This window comes from Carcharodon carcharias, chromosome 15 (genome assembly GCF_017639515.1).
Source record: "Carcharodon carcharias isolate sCarCar2 chromosome 15, sCarCar2.pri, whole genome shotgun sequence".
NCBI lineage: Eukaryota > Metazoa > Chordata > Chondrichthyes > Lamniformes > Lamnidae > Carcharodon > Carcharodon carcharias.
In genome coordinates this window covers 27804963-27823722 of record NC_054481.1, presented here as the reverse complement: position 1 = coordinate 27823722, position 18760 = coordinate 27804963, and the positions used below count along the sequence as shown (strand labels likewise).

General features: G+C 42.2%; 1 protein-coding gene across 2 annotated transcripts in view; it reads left to right on the top strand.

Annotated features, from left to right (window-relative positions):
• The window catches only part of si:ch211-256e16.3 (kelch-like protein 3), a 32824-nt gene that overhangs the window by 492 nt on the left and 13572 nt on the right, over positions 1–18760 (top strand). For both annotated transcript variants that reach the window (XM_041205641.1, XM_041205642.1), the window contains exons 2-4: positions 7690–8388; positions 11303–11489; positions 16329–16475. In XM_041205641.1, coding sequence (XP_041061575.1) covers positions 7702–8388; positions 11303–11489; positions 16329–16475 — 1021 coding nt within the window. In that variant the 5' untranslated portion in view covers positions 7690–7701. The remainder of the gene's footprint in view (positions 1–7689; positions 8389–11302; positions 11490–16328; positions 16476–18760) is intronic.

The window sequence follows — 18760 nt, the reverse complement described above, 5'->3', positions numbered from 1 at the left end:
ACGTGTAGTGAGGCAATGTTATTCTGTTCTACCCTTGTGAAAGTGGCTTTGTTTTCCATTTTAAAAATTGCTTCCTTGGTTTATTTGCCAGATACTGCAGTGATGTAATATTGCTTTGAGCTGTCTCATTCGGTTAGAAAGTTATCATTGTAGTGGAAAATGGCAACAGTGTTTTCTGTTTATGTCTCTCTTTCTCCTCTCTTTCCCCCCGCATGTTGTTGATTAAATTATAGTTGTAGAGAGAGCTTCTCTTAGGAATTCTGCTACTGTCTTAATGCAGACTGGCGTTAGCAGCCAAGCTGTTGCAGGTTGATGTTCTGAAGCTTACGAATTAACATATGAAGTGCCTGGAGCTTTGGGTCGCCATGCATTCCTTGGGGTGTCTTGATTGACTTCAGTGCAGTTCTTATGTTCGCAGGCATCTTTCTGCTGGTAGGTGTTGTTCCAGGTGTTTGTTTAAAAGCAGCTGTCAAATGCTCTAACAACCAATAACTGCTATTTATATACTACGTTTAATGTAGTAATGTCCTGAGGTGCTTCACGGTAGTGTTATAAGGTAATGGGACTGGAAGCCAAAAGCTTGGTTAAAGAGGGAGGTTTTAAGGAGGAAAGTTGAGAGTTAAGGTTTGGGGAGGAGGGTGGTGGGGGAATTTCAGAGTTTAGAGAAGCCTAGACCACACTATAAGCTACTGTTATAGTAATTAAAGTTAGGGATGCTTAAGTCAGAATTGGAGGAGCACTGAGATTTCTAAAGGTTATAGGTTTGGAAAAGGTTACAGAGGGCATGGGAAGATGTGAAAACAAAGATGAGAATTTTAAAATCGAGCTGTTGCTTAACTGGGAGCCAGTATGGGTCAATAAGCACAGGGGGTAATGGGTGAACAGGACTTGGTATGAATAAGCACTCAGGCCTTTTCATTTCCATCCCTCCTTTGAGTCCCTATCCCTTCTCTTCTATCCATATGAGCTTTTTGTCTTCCTTATCTTAAACATCTGACAGCCAGTTGTTGGAGGAGAACAGAAGTTGATCTTTACTGTGTTTTAGATTCAATCATGGTGAAAGATTACAAACATATAGCTCCTAACTCTACAAACCATCACCAGTGTCAATAAGTGTACCTTTATACTCTTGGTGAAACAAAAATCAATAAATGAAGGGATGGCAGCCCCTGGTGGGGCATTGTAACAAAAATTAAAATGTCAAAGGAAACTTAATAAACTGAACCAAAATATAATTCCTGGGGGTGGTGATGCACCCCAGTGTCTCTTTATATGTGCTCAAGTATTCATTTAATGAATGCTCTCCACCTGTATATCTTTAATTATCCATTAACACAACACACCAGTGGTTTTTCAGTTAATTTTCTGGGTTTGTACCCAGATCTGTAACTTAATTTAGTTTTAAGAGTATTGACCTGCAGTGGAGTTATTTGTACTATAGCTGGGATGTATCTGTTATCTAGCTTTTCTTGTTACGATTTCATGATTTTCAGCTGTTCAGGAATGGCTAGTCCCAGGACAAGTAACGGTTGGACAGATGACAATTTGCTTTTGTTGCTGTCCTGAAGTCTCCTGTATTTCTTTTTGTATCCAATAAAGGGAAATGTTCTGTTTAAAAGGTGTTTAAAATGTAGCAGAAGTTGAGTGAAAGCAATGCTTCCAGGCCCCCAACCAGAGCTGTTTCCAGCAATTCAAACATGAAGGGATCTGTTCTTCCCTATCGACTCTGATATCAGCTGATTTCTGGCTAAAGGAGTCAGTCCCCTTATTAATGAGATGGGGGCTTCATCAGCAGGGAGAGTTGAATCTGTGTCTCCATGCTGTTACACTGGGGTATGGTTCTGTGAGTGTGGTCTTTATTCCAGAACCTTGTCTGATGGTTGCTCTTGCTGTCAGTCTGACCAGTGACCGTTGGTTCACTGTGTGAAATGGCCTAGCATTCTATTCAGTATCAGACCTCTACAAATCTACATGTATTGCAGCAGTTCGAGTGCTCACCCCTCTCAGGGCAGCTGGGGATGGGCAATAAAGGCTGGATTTGCCAACAACGACCATATTGCCAGAATGAAATAGGTAAAACTAAAACAAGGAGGATGCATATCATAGCCCATTAGATAATTGAGACATCATGGAGTCAACCTTGGGGCAACTACAGATGATAGGCTTGACACCTGCTTTTCATGCCACTGTGCCCATAACTAAAGATAATTCTGTTTATGCTCCAACTAGAGAAGTAATCCACCTCTATAAGTGTTAGCTGTGGCTCAGTGTGAAGCTCTCTGGCTTGAGTCAGGAGGTCGTGGGTTAAAGCCTTATTCCACAGATTGGTGCAAGGGCTACCCATAACTTACTATCATTGTGCATAGTTTGGTCAGTAGAAGCTAATAATGCAGGAGGATCATCTTCCCACAAAATAGCTGCTCTCTGGTCACCTCTAATCTGTTGTTTGAAAGCAGTAGCTCACAGTGTAGTCTGTGAGAGTGCTCCAGGTGATCCAGGGCTGGTCTAAAATACAAGTTCCTAATGCTCAAGGTCATTGCTGAGGTAATGAGAGAACAGGCTAGAACTCTCCTTCCTGCCACTCATGTGATGTGGTACAACCAGACTGGTTCCTGCATGTGTGACAGGCATGGTCATTAGAGTGAGTGACAATAAAGTGTATTTATCAAACAACATTAATTGTTAACATGTACAACTGCAAGATCTGATTTTCAACACTTGGGTTTGAAAACCAAGAGAAGAAACCAGCTGAATGTGGAAACAGATCAGACTGAAGCTCTCCAGCTTGGAATTAGACATCATCTTGTTGGTGTTTCATCAAAAGCAGTGTCATTCTACCTATTAATTGTTTTTTTGCAGTTGGGATGAGTAGGACTGTCAGGTGGTCCACAGGGTCTCTTGCTCTGCCTAAGTGGTCCATAGATGAAAACATTTGAGAACCACTGTTCTAAAGCAACAAATGGGAGTTAATAGGAGAGACTGAGATGTTTCAACCTCTGCCCTTTGATCAGCTTAGAGACATCTTAATGATGCTGGCGCATTGGGTATCTTAAGTTGGGGAGTTTTTGTCCAAGCCTTCCAGCCTAATTGGATTTGGTGCTATTGTGTTAAGAAGATGCACATCATCCTTTCTGAGCCCCATGCAATTACTACAATATTCTTTTCCTTAATACATGGTGACCTGTAGAAAATAGTGCCACTCCAGCAAAGGTTAAATGCTCAGAAAGTTCTTAGTTTGACAATGACTAAAATGAGATGTGCCTGCTCAGCTAGAATTGGTGTCAGATTTTTTTATTAATTTACAGGATGTGGGTGCTGCTGGCTAGGCCAACATTTATTGTCCATTCCTAATTACTCTTGAGAAGGCAATGGTGAGCTGCCTTCTTGAATGGCTGCAGTCCCTGTGGTGTAGGTACACCCACAGTGCTGTTAGGGAGGGAGTTCTAGGATTTTGACCCAGCAACAATGAAGCAACGGCAACATATTTCCAAGTCAGCATGGTGAATGGTTTAGAGGGGAACTTCCAGGTGGTGTTGTTCCCATGTGTCCTTCTAGCTGGTAGTGGTCATGGGTTTGGAAGGTGCTGCCTAAGGATACTTGGTGAGTTTCTGCAGTGCAAATGGTAGATGGTACACACTGCTGCCACTGTGCATTGATGGTTGAGGAGTGAATGTTTCTGGATGTGGTGCCAATCAAGTGGGCTGCTTTGTCCTGGATGGTTTCAAGCTTCTTGAGTGTTGTTGGAGTTGCACTCATCCAGGCAAATGGAGAATATTCCATCACACTCCTGACTTGTGCCTTGTAGATGGTGGACGGGCTTTGGGAGGTCAGGAGGTGAGTTACTTGCCCCAGGATTCCTAGCCTCTGACCTCCTCTTGTAGCCACAGTATTTATATAGCTAATGCAGTTTCTGGTCAGTGATAACCCCCAGCATATTGATAGTGGGGGAGTCGTGATGATAATGCCATAGTGGAGTGCCACAAGGATCAGTGCTGGGGCTTCAGTTATTTACAATATATATTAATGACTTGGATGAGGGAAGTGACTGTACTATTGTCAAGTTTGCAGATGACACAAAAATAAGTGGGAAGGCAAGTGGTGAGGATTACACAAGGAGTCTACAAATGGATATAGACAGGTTAAGTGAGTGGGCAAAAACTTGGCAGATGGAATATAATGTGGGAAAATATGAGGTTATGCACTTTGGCAGGAAGAATAGAGAAGCTGAATATTATTTAAATAGAGAAATACTGCAGAAAGCTGCAGCACAAGGATTTGGGAGTCCTTGTGCATGATTCACAAAAAGCTAACATACAAGTTCAACAGGTAATAGGGAAGGCAAATTGAATGTTGGCCTTTATTTCAAAGGGAATAGAGTATAAAAATAGGGAAGTCTTGCTAAAACCACACACTACTAGCTAGACCACACCGACAATACTGCAGACAATTTTGGTCCCTTTATCTAAGGAAAGGTATACTAGCTTTGGAGGCAGTCCAGAGAAGGCTCACTAGGTGGAGGGATTTTCTTATGAGGAGAGGTTGAGTAGGTTGGACCTGTATTCATTGGAGTTTAGGAGGATGAGAGGCAACCTTATTGAAACATATAAGATTCTTAAGGGGCTTGACAGTAGTTGAGGATTATCACATCAGCCATGAAATCATTGAATGGTGGAGCAGACTTGATGGGCTAAATGGCCTACTTCTGCTCCTACATCTTATGGTTTTATTAAATGTCAAGGGGCGATGGTTAGATTCTCTCTTGCTGGAGATGGTCATTGCCTGACACTTGTGTGGCGTGAATCTTACTTGCTATTTGTCAGCCAAGCCTGAATATTGTCCAGGTTTTGCTGCATTTCAACATGCATTGCTTCAGTTACTGAGGAGTTGTGAATGGTGCTGAACGTTGTGCAATCATCAGCGAACATCCCCACTTCTGACCTTATGATGGAAGGAAGGTCATTGAAGCAGCTGAAGATGGTTGGGCCAAGGACACTATCCTGAGGAACTCCTGCAGTGATGTCCTGGAATTGAGATGATTGACCTCCAACAGCCACAACCATGTTCCTTTGTGTTAGGTATGACTCCAACTAGTGGAGAGTTTCCACCTGATTTCCATTGACTCCAGTTTTGCTAGGACTCCTTGATGCCATACTCGGTCAAATGCTGCCATGATGTCAACGGCAGTCACTCTCACCTCACCTCTGAAGTTCAATGCTTTTGACTATGTTTGAACTAGTGAGGCCAGGAGCTGAGTGACCCTGTTGGAACCCAAACTCTGAGCAGGTTATTGCTAAGCAAGTGCTGCTTGATAGCACTGTTGATTACCCCTTCCATCACTACTGATAATGGAGAGTAGACTGATGGGACTGTAATTGGCCAGGTTGGATTTGTCCTGCTTTATGCGTACATGCAGCCGGGTAGATGCCAGTGTTGTAGCTGTACTGGAACAGCTTGGTTAGGGGCGTGGCAAGTTCTAGAGCACGTCTTCAGTACTATTGCCAGAATATTGTCAAAGGCTTTGGGCTCTGTAGTATCCAGTGCCTTCAGCTGTTTCTTGATATCACGTGGAGTGAATCAAATTGGCTGAAGACTGGCATCTATGATGCTGGGGACCTCCTGGAGGGCGCTGAGATAAGTCATCCACTTGGCACTTCTGGCTGAAGATTGTCACAAATGCTTCAGCCTTATCTTTTGCACTGATGTTTAATTGTCCACCACCATTCACGACTGGATGTGGCAGGACTGTAGAGCTTAGATCTGATCTGTTGGTTGTATAATCACTTAGCCCTGTCTATCACTTGCTGTTTATGCTGTCTGGCATGCAAGTAGCCCTGTGTTGTAGCTTCACCAGGTTGACATCTTTTTAGGCAGTCTGGTGCTGCTCTTCGCATGCCCTCCTGCACACTCCATTGAACCAGGGTTGATCCTTTGGCTTGGTAATGGTAGGGTGGAGGATATGCTGGGCCATGAGGTTACAGATTGTGTTTGAGTACAATTCTGCTGCTGATGGCCCACAGCACCTCATGGTTACCCAGTCTTGAGTTACTAGATCTGTTTGAAATCTATCCCATTTAGCACAGTGGTAGTACCACACAACATGATTGAGGGTATTCTCAATGTGAAGACAGGAGTTTGTCTCCACGATGGCTGTGCAATGGTCTCTCCTACCAATACTGTCATGGACAGATGCATCTGTGGCAAGCAGGTTGATGAGGATGAAATCAAGTATGTTTTTCCCTCTTGTTAGTTCCCTCACCACCTGCTGCAGACCCTGTCTAGCAACTGTGTACTTTAGGACTCAGACAGCTCAGCCTGTGGTGGTGGTACCGAGCCACTCTTGGTGATGGACATTGAAGTCCCCACCCAGAGTACATTCTGCACCCTTGCCCCTTCAGTGCTTCCTCCAAGTGGTGTTCAACATCGAGTACTGATTCATCAGCTGTGGGTGGATACATAGTAATCAGTAGGAGGTTTCCTTGCCCATGTTTGACCTGATGCCACGAGACTTCATGGAGGCCAGAGTCAATGTTGAGGACATATTGAGACTTTAGAAATTGAATTTACCACAACACTTCTCCCTGCAGCTCTTGGTGGACAGACAGCAAACTACCTACTCCATTGACTGAAATTAAACGTGCAAATATCAACAGTGACTAAACCAAGAATTCTGATCCAAGCTTATGTTTGCTGATTTTACAGAATCTCTCAGCACAGATGGAGGCCATTCAGCCCCTTATGCCTGTGTTTGGCCTTTGAAAGCTATCCAATTGGGCTCACTCCCCTGCTTTTTTTTGCTTCTGTTATTGGGTATGTGACACTTTCGTCAGGTGTAATATATCCAGAAGTGTGCCTCACATTGACGTGTTGTCCAGCACAAACTTAAAATACTGAGTTCTGGGCATCTGAAAGAAAAACAGAAAATGCTGGAAATACTAAGCAAGTCAGGTAACATCTGTGGAGAGAGAAACAGTTAATGTTTCATATTAATTTTGACAATTGGTCTGTTTTGCTCAGTAGTTGAATATTGGATCTTGCAGCAATTAAACCTCATGGCCAGAAAGGGGGGAAAAGAAGGCACCAACATTTTTATATAGCACTGTTCACATGCTCCAGACATCCCAAAGTATCTTGCAGCCAATGAACTGTAGTAGTAGTTAATAGTAATTGCTAATTAATTACTGTAATTAGTGGTCACTGATGTAGGAAACAGTGGCCAATTTGAGTACAGCAAGTTCCCACAAACAGTGATGTGTTAATGATCGGGTAATATGTGTTTTTAATGTTGGTTGAGGGCTAGGGATAAATATTAGCCAAAGAATATGGGGCATTTTCAATTGCTACTGTTCCGATAGTGCTATCATATGAATGGCACTTGCCCACCTCCCTGAGCTGCGCTGGAGTGTTGGCCTGAATTGTGTGGTTAGGTCTCTAGAGTGGAACTTGAACTTCTGACTAAGGTGAGAGTGCTACCAGTGACATAAGGATTTGTACCAAGTTATGCTGTGGCCCTTGGCAGCAGAATAATACTGTGTGTTATGCAATACACAGACTCTTCCAAGGTGGCACAATGGCCCTGCTGTACTGTAAGATTCTGTGATACACTGGTTAACCCTGTATCCTCTGGTGTTGTTGCCACGAGGAGATCTGTTGGCTTTTCAGCTATTGATGTTTCCCCTTTTAATTTGACAGGGGCATTTTGGAATGATGGATAATATGGAACCGCCCACTGAGGACACTGTGAGTTACTTGGAGTCTGAGGACTACATGTTTCTTGAATCAGAGCATTCAAGCAAAGTTCTGGATGGACTCAACAGCCTGCGACTGAACCACGCATTCTGCGATGTTATTCTGTGTTGCGACGGTCAAGAGTTCCCATGTCACCGCATTGTGCTTGCCTCCTTCAGTTCCTACTTCAGGGTCATGTTTTCCACAGATCTGGTCGAGTCCCGGCAGGAGCGTGTGGCGATAAATGGTGTTGAGCCGCAGATGGTGGGACTGTTGGTGGCGTATTCCTACACTGCCCGCGTGCTCATTACGAGAGCCAACGTCCAGGCCCTGCTGGCAGCTGCCAACCTGTTGGACATCATGCCTGTGCGGGAAGCCTGCTGCAAGTTCATGGAGCGGCAGATGGATGAAACAAACTGTGTGGGCATCCACTGCTTCGCTGAGGCCCATTCCTGTGTGGAGCTGCAGACCAAGAGTCTGAACTATATCCTGCAGCATTTCAATGTGGTTTACATGCAGGAGGAGTTCCTCTCGCTCTCGGCAGAGAAGCTGACAGAAATTATCGCCAGTGATGACCTGAGCATCCCCTCGGAGGAGATGGTCTTCGAGGCTGTCGTCCTCTGGTTGGAAAAGGATCACTCAAGAAAACAGAACTTTGAGAAAGTAAGGGTATCCTTGAAGTTCTACTCCCTTCATGTGGTGACCTGATTAAGATGTTTATAATTTATTGTACTTGGGTTTGTGTGGTGGTTGGGGGGGGGGGGAGTTTGATAGAAGTGGCGGTTAGTGGGGAGGGGGTGGTCTATAACAAGGGAGTGTGAATGCGAGATTTCATGAAAAAAGATTTGGGACCGAAAGAGAAACATTTTCCCTACACTGGAGTGCACTCAACATCCTCATAAACCTGGAGTCGGTGATTGAAACAGAGACCAGGTCAACATTTAAGTACAGGTTTGCAAAGTAATGTATTGCCTTTGTGGAGGATAAACACCATCACAGATTGAAGGTTCAAATGGCTTGTTTCAGTATTATTTCTATGCAATTTAACTCTAAGGAGTAAATGGCACTAGCAATTTAATATAGAATATTACAGCAGATAAGGAGGCCCATCCAGTTTGTCCCAGCTCTCTTGACGAGCAGTCCACTCACCTCTTTCCTTATCTTTGCAATTTCTTTTCTCCCAGGTATTCCTGAATGAATTGTTTGTAGATTAACTTTCAACAGGAGCAGCTAATTGAACCTGCTTTGCCTAGTTCTGTTTTTATTTTATGAATCTCTCTGTCTCTGATTTCTGCATTCCTCCAACTCTGGCCTCTTGTACACCCCCAGTTTTAATCACTCCACCTTTGGCGGCTGTGCCTTCAGTTGCTGGGCCCTAAACCCCTCTGCCCATCACTCCTTAAATCTACTTGTGACCAATCTTTCAGTCACCTGATACTTTTCCTGTCAAAAATTAATATGCCTTGTGATGTTTTGCTATGTTAAACGTACTATATAAATGCAAGTTGTTTATAAATCTCTATCAAGTTACCTGAAGTGACTAGATCCTGGATTTTTGAGCCTCTGAGCATCCACCTTTTTTTAAAGCTGGGAATAATTCTTGTGACTGGTGTCATGATGATGTGAATTGTACATAAATGATATTAATCTGTAATTTCATCGGTTGATCAAACATATACATTGAACTGTTTAAAATAGACTTCCAAAAAGTAAGAAAAGACACTGACTGAAGCTGGCTGCACAAGTCACCTGACATCTGGTATTGCAAGTTGACCAGTTTCTGGAAAGTTCCATATGTGAATTATAACAGTGAATTCTCTCGAGTCTTTTACTGGTATCTGTGGCTGCAGCATATTTTTCTCCATGGTGATCTTGAAGCTCCATATATAACTGCAATTGCCAGAGACAATTTATTTTTAAAAACATTCTGTCTTTTCCAGAAGTTGATGATTTTTGCACCTGAGGCTTCTTTCGATGGCAATTCACTAGCTGTTCTGGATTTTTAATAGGACCAGAGATGGGGCTGCCTTTTGGGAGAAGAGAGCTCATTAGTGTATAACTAGCAGCTTTTCCAAACTCCTGTTTTAACAGCTTTCATGCTATAATGAAAGAGATCCAAAAAAATGGTCATTCCTGTTAGGAATCCATTTCTTGTGCATGTGTGCACAAAGGGATATATAGTTACACTACTGGACTACAAATTGTATGCTAACATGTTTTTGCAACATTTTTTTGAAAGTTTCATTTCATAATTGGTCATTCTGAGTTTACTGAAAGAAGCCTGGTTAAAGTCTCCTTTGTTCTGGATTTAACAGTAGCAAAGGTAAACAATTGGCTAATTTTTTTTTGGTGAGTAAATTAAACATTACACTTATGGAGTGACCTGTGAAGTAGTGTGACTATAGAGAAACTGCACACTCCTCCCATCCTGGTTGTAACACTCCAGTCACATGACTTCTCTTCCCATCGTGATTTCAGAAGGAATTTGTTCAGCTAATGTCCGAACAGATTGTGTGGCTATTGTCCCGTGGCCTAGAATGTCCCAGCCATTAGCTCCTGAATGATATAGGAAAACATATTTTCATATATCTATTGTTCAAGTAGACTTTGTCTCATTTGAGGTAGCCTTATAGAAATAAATGTGAGGTCCAGTCCAGTTTCACCAAATATTATGAATTGGTTCTTGACATCAGGTGCAAAATTCTATGAGGATGTCATGGCATGTCTGAATTGTAAGTTACATTGGAACTTGTCAGAAAATGATTAACTCAATACCAGACAACAGGTGACTTGTGGCAGCCATCTTCAGTCAGTATCTTTTCTTCCTTTTTAAATCCCTTTTAATATGTTTGATCAACTGATGAAATTATAGATCATTCATGCATAAGTCACATCATTGTTACACTAGTTATAATGTACTTCCTTGCCTCTTCAACGTGAATATCTGTACTTACAAACACTTGGGATTGCTTAGTATAAATCTTAGTACGATTCCAAGATTCTCTTGCATTTATTTATTTGTGTTCTGTTTCTGTCCTTGCATTATTTTCCTTCCACAAATGCGCTCTAGTCAGTGTGCTTCCATGGTGCAAGTGACTTGATGCTGTGTGCCCACGGTATCACTGGTGCAGATGGTAAGGTAGAACAGTGTCTGATGCTAGTGGAGGCTGTGATCATCAGTGAACCCAAGTCAATCTCAGGATTTTGGAATTGAAATGGATATGGTTCTTGGACCAGTCCACCCGTTTGAAATTTGAGTCCCACCTGTCTGTTGTTTCCTCTTGTGGAAATCAATAGACATATATCCACAATCCATTGAGATCTGCTGACCTAGCTGACTCTTGGAGGTGGCTCTGAAACCCCTCTCAATCTGTTGCAACAGATTCTACCACTTTGATTAACATTGAGTAGGGTCACTGAATCATTGAAGGATACCATCCAGCCCATTGTTCCTGAGCATGGTCAGAGGAATGTTTGATCTATTGCTCCCAAACTGGGACTGGGAAAGAATTCTGTGCACTTTTGGCAAGGGTGTACTTTATAGGAAACTGCAGTCACTTTTTTTAAATCCTTTCAGATATTAGAGCACATTCGTCTGCCCTTAATTAGTCCTTATTACATCCACGACATTGTAGAGTCACTGAATGTCATCCAGGAATCTCTTCCTTGCCAGCGATTGATTTCCGAAGCAAAGGACTACCTCTTGTTACAAGATAGACGTGGGGAACTCTACAGCTCCAGGACCCGTCCTCGCAGATCAACAGGTGAGTGCGGCAGCAACCAGGCTGTTACTTTGCACACAGCAAACTCTCAAACAGCATTGTGTTGATGGCCAGATAATCTGTTTCTGTGATGTGGGGCGAGCTCCTCTTTGAAATAGTGCCACTAGACTTTTTTTTTTACACTTTTTTTTTACACCCACCTGAGAGAGCAGACCTTGGTTTAACATCTCCTGAAAGACAGCACTCCCTCAGTAATGCATTAGGAGTGTCAGCCTGGATGATGTGGCCAAGTGGGACTTGTACTTGTGACCCTCTATCCCAGAAGGTATAATAGGGAATGTGAGAAAATGTAATCTTCAGTTGGACCGAGGTAAACTATTTAAGTTGTCAAATCAGCATCTCATTAATACTAACAAAGCAGCATTTACTTCTGACCAATTAACTCATTGTTGGATACATAAATTTGGTTGAATTTGCAATATGAAAATTGCCCAGGTATGTCATAGATCACAAGAAATAGGAGTGGGACTATTAGGTCATTCAGCCCCTCGAACCTGATCGTGGCTGATCTGATTGTGGCCTCAACACTTTGCTGCTGACCCCACCCATAACCCTTGACTCTCTTGTAGACCAAAAATCTGATTAACTCAGTCTTGAATATATTCAATGACCCAGCTACCGTTGTTCTCTCTGCAAGAGAATTCCAAAGACTAATGACCCTCAGAAGAAATTCCTCCTCATTTCTGTATTAAATGGGCGACCCTTTATTTTGAAGCTCTGCCATTTCCCCCCCCAAGGGGATATCTCGGCATCTATTCTTTCAAGCCCCCTTAGAATCTTATCTTTCAATAAGATCACCCCTCATTCTTCTGAACTCTAATGAGTATTGGCCAACCTGCTCAATCTTTCCTCTGAAGATAACACCTTCATTCTAGGAATCTGACTAAAATAGCTTTCCCTGAGCCGCTTCCAATGCAAGTATATCCCTCCTTAAGGACACCAGAACTGTATGTTGTATGCAGTATTCTAGGTGTCATCTCGCCATGCCATGTACAATTGTATCAAGATTTAGCTACTTTTATACTCCATGCTCCTTGCAATAAAGGTCAATATTTCATTTGTCTTCTTAATTACTTGCTGTGCCCTCATGCTAACTTTGTGTACAAGGACACCCAAATCCCTCTTCTGCAGAATTATGCAGTGTCTGGCCATTTAAATAATATACTGCCTTTCTATTCTTGCTGCTGAAGTGGACTACCTCGCATTTTCCTATGTTATACTCCATCTGTCAAATTTTTGCCCACTTGCTTAACCTATCTATGATCCCTTTGCAGACTTTGTATCCTTCTCACAACTTACTTTCCTACCTATCTTTTGTATCATCAGAAAATTTGGCTACAATACAGTTGGACTCTTCATCCAGGTCATTATAGTTGAAGCCCCAGCGCTGATCCCTGTGCACTGCACTCATTACTGTTTGTCATCATGAGAATTTCTGACTCTGTTAGCTAATCCTCTATGCATGAGTTCTTAACTTGTGCAGTAACCTTTTATGTGGCATCTTATTGAATGCCTTTTGGAAATTTAATATGCTGTATCTACTGGTCCCCCTTTATCTACCCTGCTCTTTACAACCTCGAGCACTAATTTGTATCTCACTTTTCTTTTTCACAAAACCATGTTGACTCTACCTGATAATATTATGATTTTCTAAATGTCCTGCTACTATCTCCTTAATTGATTCTAGCTTTTTTTTTGTGATGTTAGACTAGCTGGCCTATAGTTTCCTGCTTTTTGTCTCCTTCCTTTTTTGAACACAGGTGTTATATTTGTGGATTTTGAATCCTTTCCATAATCTAGGGAGTTTTGGAAGATTACAGCCAATACATCCACTATCACTGCAGCTATTACTTTTAAGACCCTAGGATGTGAGTCACCAGACCTAGCAGACTTGTCAGCCTTTAATCCCATTAGTTTTCCTAGGACTTTCTCTAGTAATTATGATTATTTTAAGTTCCTCTCTCCCTTTTCCCCCCTGCTTTTTTACTATTTTGGGGTGCTTTTTATGTCTTCCATTTTAAAGCAGATACAAAATGCTTGTTCGAAGTCTCTGCTGGTTCCTTGTTTCCCATTATTAATTACCCAGCCTCATCCTCTTAAGAAAGCAACACTTACTTTGGCTAGTCTTTCCTTTTTATATACTTGTAGAAGGTTTTACTGTCTGTTTTTATATTTTTCGCTTTTTTAAGTAATCTTTTGGGAAAATTTTAGAAACCAGCAATCTTTTGGGCTACCACTAATATTTTCAGTATTTTGCATCTATTCTTTCAATTTGATGTCAACCTTGCTTCCTTCGCTAGGAAAAGATTGGTGCATCCTTCTCATGGTCTTTTTTTCCTCAACAGAATATATCTTAAAAAGAAAATATGAAGTATCTCCTTAAATGTCGACAACTGTTTCTCTACTGTTTTACCTTTTATCATATTTTCCCAGTCCACTTTAGCCAACTGTCTTCAGATCCTTGCAATTGCCTTCAGTTTAAGATACTAATTTCAGATCCACATTTCTCATTCTGATTGAATGTGAAATTCATCATGTTATGATCACTCTAGAGGGTCCTTTGCTGAGATCACTTATTAATCCTGTCTTATTACCAGGCCTAAAATAGCCTGTTCCCTGGTTGGTTCCAGAATATATTCTCAAACTGTCCTGAATACACAATGAACTCATCCTCCAGGCTACCTTTGCCACTCTGATTTGCCCAAACTGTATGAAGATTAAAATCATCCTAATTATTGCAGTATCCTTCTTATAAGCCCCCACTTTATCTTGATTTTATACCCTGTCCTACACTATAGCTACTGTCAGGGGGACCTATAAACCATTCCCACCAGTCCCCTCTATCATTTGCTATTTCTTAACTCCACCCAAATTGATTCTAGATTTTCATCCTCTGAATAAGATAACTTTCACCACTGGACTGATCTCATCCTTTATTAACTGAGCTGCCCCACCTCCTTTTCCTTTCTTCCCACCTTTCTGAAATGTCAAATATTCCTGAACATTCAGCTCCCAGCTGTGGTCATTTTGCAACCTCTTCTCTTAATGGCTGTCATATCATATTCATTTACTCTATTTGTGTTATCATTTCATCCATCTTATGAATATTGCATTTAATTTTAATTGCGTTTAATATAACCTTTAAATTTTTTTTACCACTTTCCCCTACTTTGACCTTTTTGTGCACTCTTACACTTGTACGCTTTAACTTTTCCTGTCCAAAAAAAAAAGGGACACACCCAATTACTGTCCCATCAGTCAATTCTCAATCATTAGTGGCTGCAGGATCTTTTACATCATCCAGAGGGGGCAGACAGGATCATAGCCTAATGTCTCATCCAAAAGACAGCACCTCCAACATTGCAGCACTTGCTCAGTACTGCACTGAGAATGTTAACCTAGAATTTGTGCTCGAGTCTCAGGAGTGGAAGCTGAACCCACAGCTTTATGACTCGAACGTGGGAGTGCTACCCACTGAGCCAAGGCTGACATGCAGGTATTGATGCTGGGATATTGCAAACAAAAACCACGAGAATGCATTTTCCCTCTCCTGAGATGATTATTTAGACAGAGCTGAGTTACTAACAAAAGTTTTGATTTCCCCCCTTTTTTTTAAGACTCATTCTTGAGAACTTTCCCGTATCTAAAGAACATTACCACCTCCTTCCTCAAATTTCCCCACCCCTGTATTTTGACCTCTTTTATTTTATATAGAGCTCATTACAGTGCAAAGAGCTTAAAATGCAGAACAAATTCCACTCAGCAGAATCATGCCGCTCCCTCTGAGGTTCATTGTCCAGTTTGAATAATGGTTTTGGTAGAGGGAGTGCAACTCGAGACCTGTGGGATTGAGCCCACCCATACTAAAACTAAATTGTAAGCTCACGGGTATTGGTACAAACTTTACAACCCACTGCCTTTCAACTCATCAAATGGAGAGTCGAGCTGTAAGGCGGTAAAAGTGCACCCAGTTGGCTCAGTCCTTTTTAAAATAGCTTTATCCAGCTCAGATGCACTTGGCAGCATTGTCTGAATTATACAGTGGCTTCGCCTGGATTCTGTGTGGCACCTCTCCTACAAGATTAGTCTGCGGAACTTGTCCTGTAGCCTGTTTTTATGGAGTGGACTGCAATACTTGTGCAGTGTGGGGAGAGGGTTGCTGACAATGTCAGCTGTTAATGTATACTCATATACGTTGCTTTCTCTTTCCCCACTCTTACTCACTCCACACCCCCTCTGCTTTGACCATTGACCTATCTTGGTATATATGGATAAACCTCAGTGAAACAGAATATAACCAACTATGGCTCAGTGGGTAGCACTCTACCTCAAGGTTATAAGGGTGTGTGTTTTAAGTCCCATTCCAGAGACCTGTACACACAAACTAATCTGATATGAACTGCAGTACTGTGGGAATGCTGCACTCGGAGGTGCTGCCTTTCAGATGAGGCATTAACCTGAAGTCCCCTGTGCCCTTGGGTGGATGTAAATGATCCCATGGCACAATTTTGAAGAAGAACAACAGAGGAGTTCTCCTGGTATCCAGACCAATATTTGTCTGCCAGCCAACATCACTAACACAGACTATTGGGTCACTTTATTTTTGTGGGAACTTGCTCTTTCTATGCCCAAATTAGCTGCCATGTTCCCTGCATCACAACAGTGAGTACACTTCAAAAATATTCCTTTTGGGTGTGAAATGTTTCAGGACATCCTGAGGTTGTGAAGGGTGCAATAGAAATGCAAGCCTTTCTTTTATACTAGTTATAGGTGGTTTAGCTTTTAAGTTTTAAGAATAGTGCTGGCCATTTTCTGTTCCAGGTACAACTGAAGTGATAATTGCGGTTGGAGGGGAAGATGATAAAGTGGTTCTTCGCAGTGTGGAAAGCTTTGATCCCATTGGCCGTCAGTGGAAGTGCCTTGCCTATTTGCCCTTTGCTGTTAGTAAACATGGGCTTGTCGCTTCAGGTATGGCTGACATGGACCTTTAATCGCAGACACACTTAATTTGACTGAACATTGTCTATTTCACAATGAGTTTTGAATGTTTTTTCTTGGAGGTTTTGCAGCACCTTTTGTAATGGAAGTGATGCTCTCCACAATGTTTTATATAGATATGGGGTCAAGAACAGTGAATGGGTTTCATAGGATGTACAACACAGTACAACACTAGTCTGTGATGTTTATGCTCCACTTGAGCTGCATCCCATTTTTTCTGATCTAAAATCTATACTCTTCTCCCTCGTTTGCTGGTCTAGTATCCCCTTAAATATATCCGTACTCTGTTTCAACCACTCTGTGCTCATGAGTTCCACATTCTCACCATTCTTTGGGTGAACAAAGTTTCTTCTGAATTCCTATTGGATTTCTTGGCAACTATCTTGTATTGATGGTCTCTAGTTATACTCTTTCCCCCATGAGGAAATATTCTCCCTCTATTCACTTTATCAAAACTTTTCATAATTTTAAAGACCTTTATTAGGTGACCCCTCAGCCATTTTTCGAAGGGAAAGAGACTCAGCCTGTTGATCCTATGTATACCCATGCATTTATACTAGCATCCTTGTAATATCTTCTCTGCACCATCTCCAGTGCCGTTTTGTAATATGGTGACCAGAACTATATGCAGTACTCTAAGTGTAGTCTAACTTAAGGTTGTACATGTTTAGAATAACTTCCCTATTTTTGATTCTGTCCCTCTAGAAATAAAGCAGTGCTTGGGTGTTTTTTTTTTCTTGTGGCCTTGTACCCCAGGTCAACTGTGGTTAGTTGTTGGTGTATTTGACCTCAGAGACCCCCTTCATCCCTGTACTCCACCTAAACTTGCACCTTCCAAGTAACAAGTGACCTCCCTAGTCTTCCTACCAGTTGTACTATCTATACTTACCTGGGTTGAATTTAATTTGTCATTTTATTTATTTATTTTTTATTCATTTACATGATTTGGGTGTTGCTGGCTAGGCCAGTGTTTATTGCCCATCCCTAATTGCTTTAGAGAAGGTGGTGGTGAGCTGCCTTCTTGAACCACTGCAGTCCCTGTGGTGTAGGTACACCCACAGTGCTGTTAAGGAGGGAGTTCCAGGAGTTTCCAGCAGCAGTGAAGGAACGACAATATACTTCCCAAGTCAGGATGGTGAGTGGTTTGGAGGGTAACTTCCAGGGTGGTGTTCCCATGTGTCTGTTGCCCTTGTCCTTCTAGATGGTAGCAGTCATGGGTTTGGAAGGTGCTGCCGAAGGAGCCTTGGTGAGTTTCTGCAGTGCAACTTGTAGATGGTACACACTGCTACCACTGTTTGTCAGTGGTGGAGGGAGTGAATGTTTGTGGAAGGTGTGCCAATCAAGCAGGCTTAGTCCTGAATGGTGTCAAGCTTCAAGTATTTTTGGAGTTGCACTCATCCAGGCAAGTGGGGAGTATTAGAGTCAGAGGTCTACAGCACAGAAAAAGGCCTTTCAGCCAATCAAGTCTGCGCCAGTCAAACAAGTACTTAACTATTCTAATTCCATTTTCAGCACTAGGCCCATAGCCTTGTATGTCATGGCATCACAAGTGCACATCCAAATACTTCTTAAATATTATGAGGGTTTCTACCTCTACCACCCTTTCAGGCAGTGAGTTCCAGATTCCCATCACCCTCTGGTAAAAAAAATTCTTCCCCTCATCACCTCTAAACCTCCTGCCCCTTACCTTAAATCTATGCCCCCTGGTTATTGAACCCTCCACCAAGGGGGAAAAGTTCCTTCCTGTCTACCCTATCTATGCCCCTCATAATTTTATATACCTCAATCATGTCCCCCCCTCAATCTCCTCTGCTCCAAGGAAAATAATCCCAGTCCATCGAATCTCTCCTCATAACTAAAACTCTCCAGCCCAGGCAACATCCTGGTAAATCTCCTCTGCACTCTCTGTAGTACAATCACATCCTTCCTATAATGCAGGTTCCAGGACTGCATGCAATACTCTAGCTGTGGCCTAACCAGCATTTTATACAGTTCCAGCATAACCTCCCTGCCTCTTACCTTTATCAGCTGAGGTATAGAATGTAAGTATCCCATATGCCTTCTTAATCACCTTATCTACCTGTCCCGCTAAGGGACCGGTGGACATGTACACCAAGGTCCCTCTGATCCTCGGTACTTCCCAGGGTCCTACCATTCATCGTGTATTCCTGTGTCTTGTTTGTCCTGCCCCAGTGCATCACCTCAGACTTATCCAGATTAAATTCCATTTGCCACTGATAGCCCATCTGACCAGC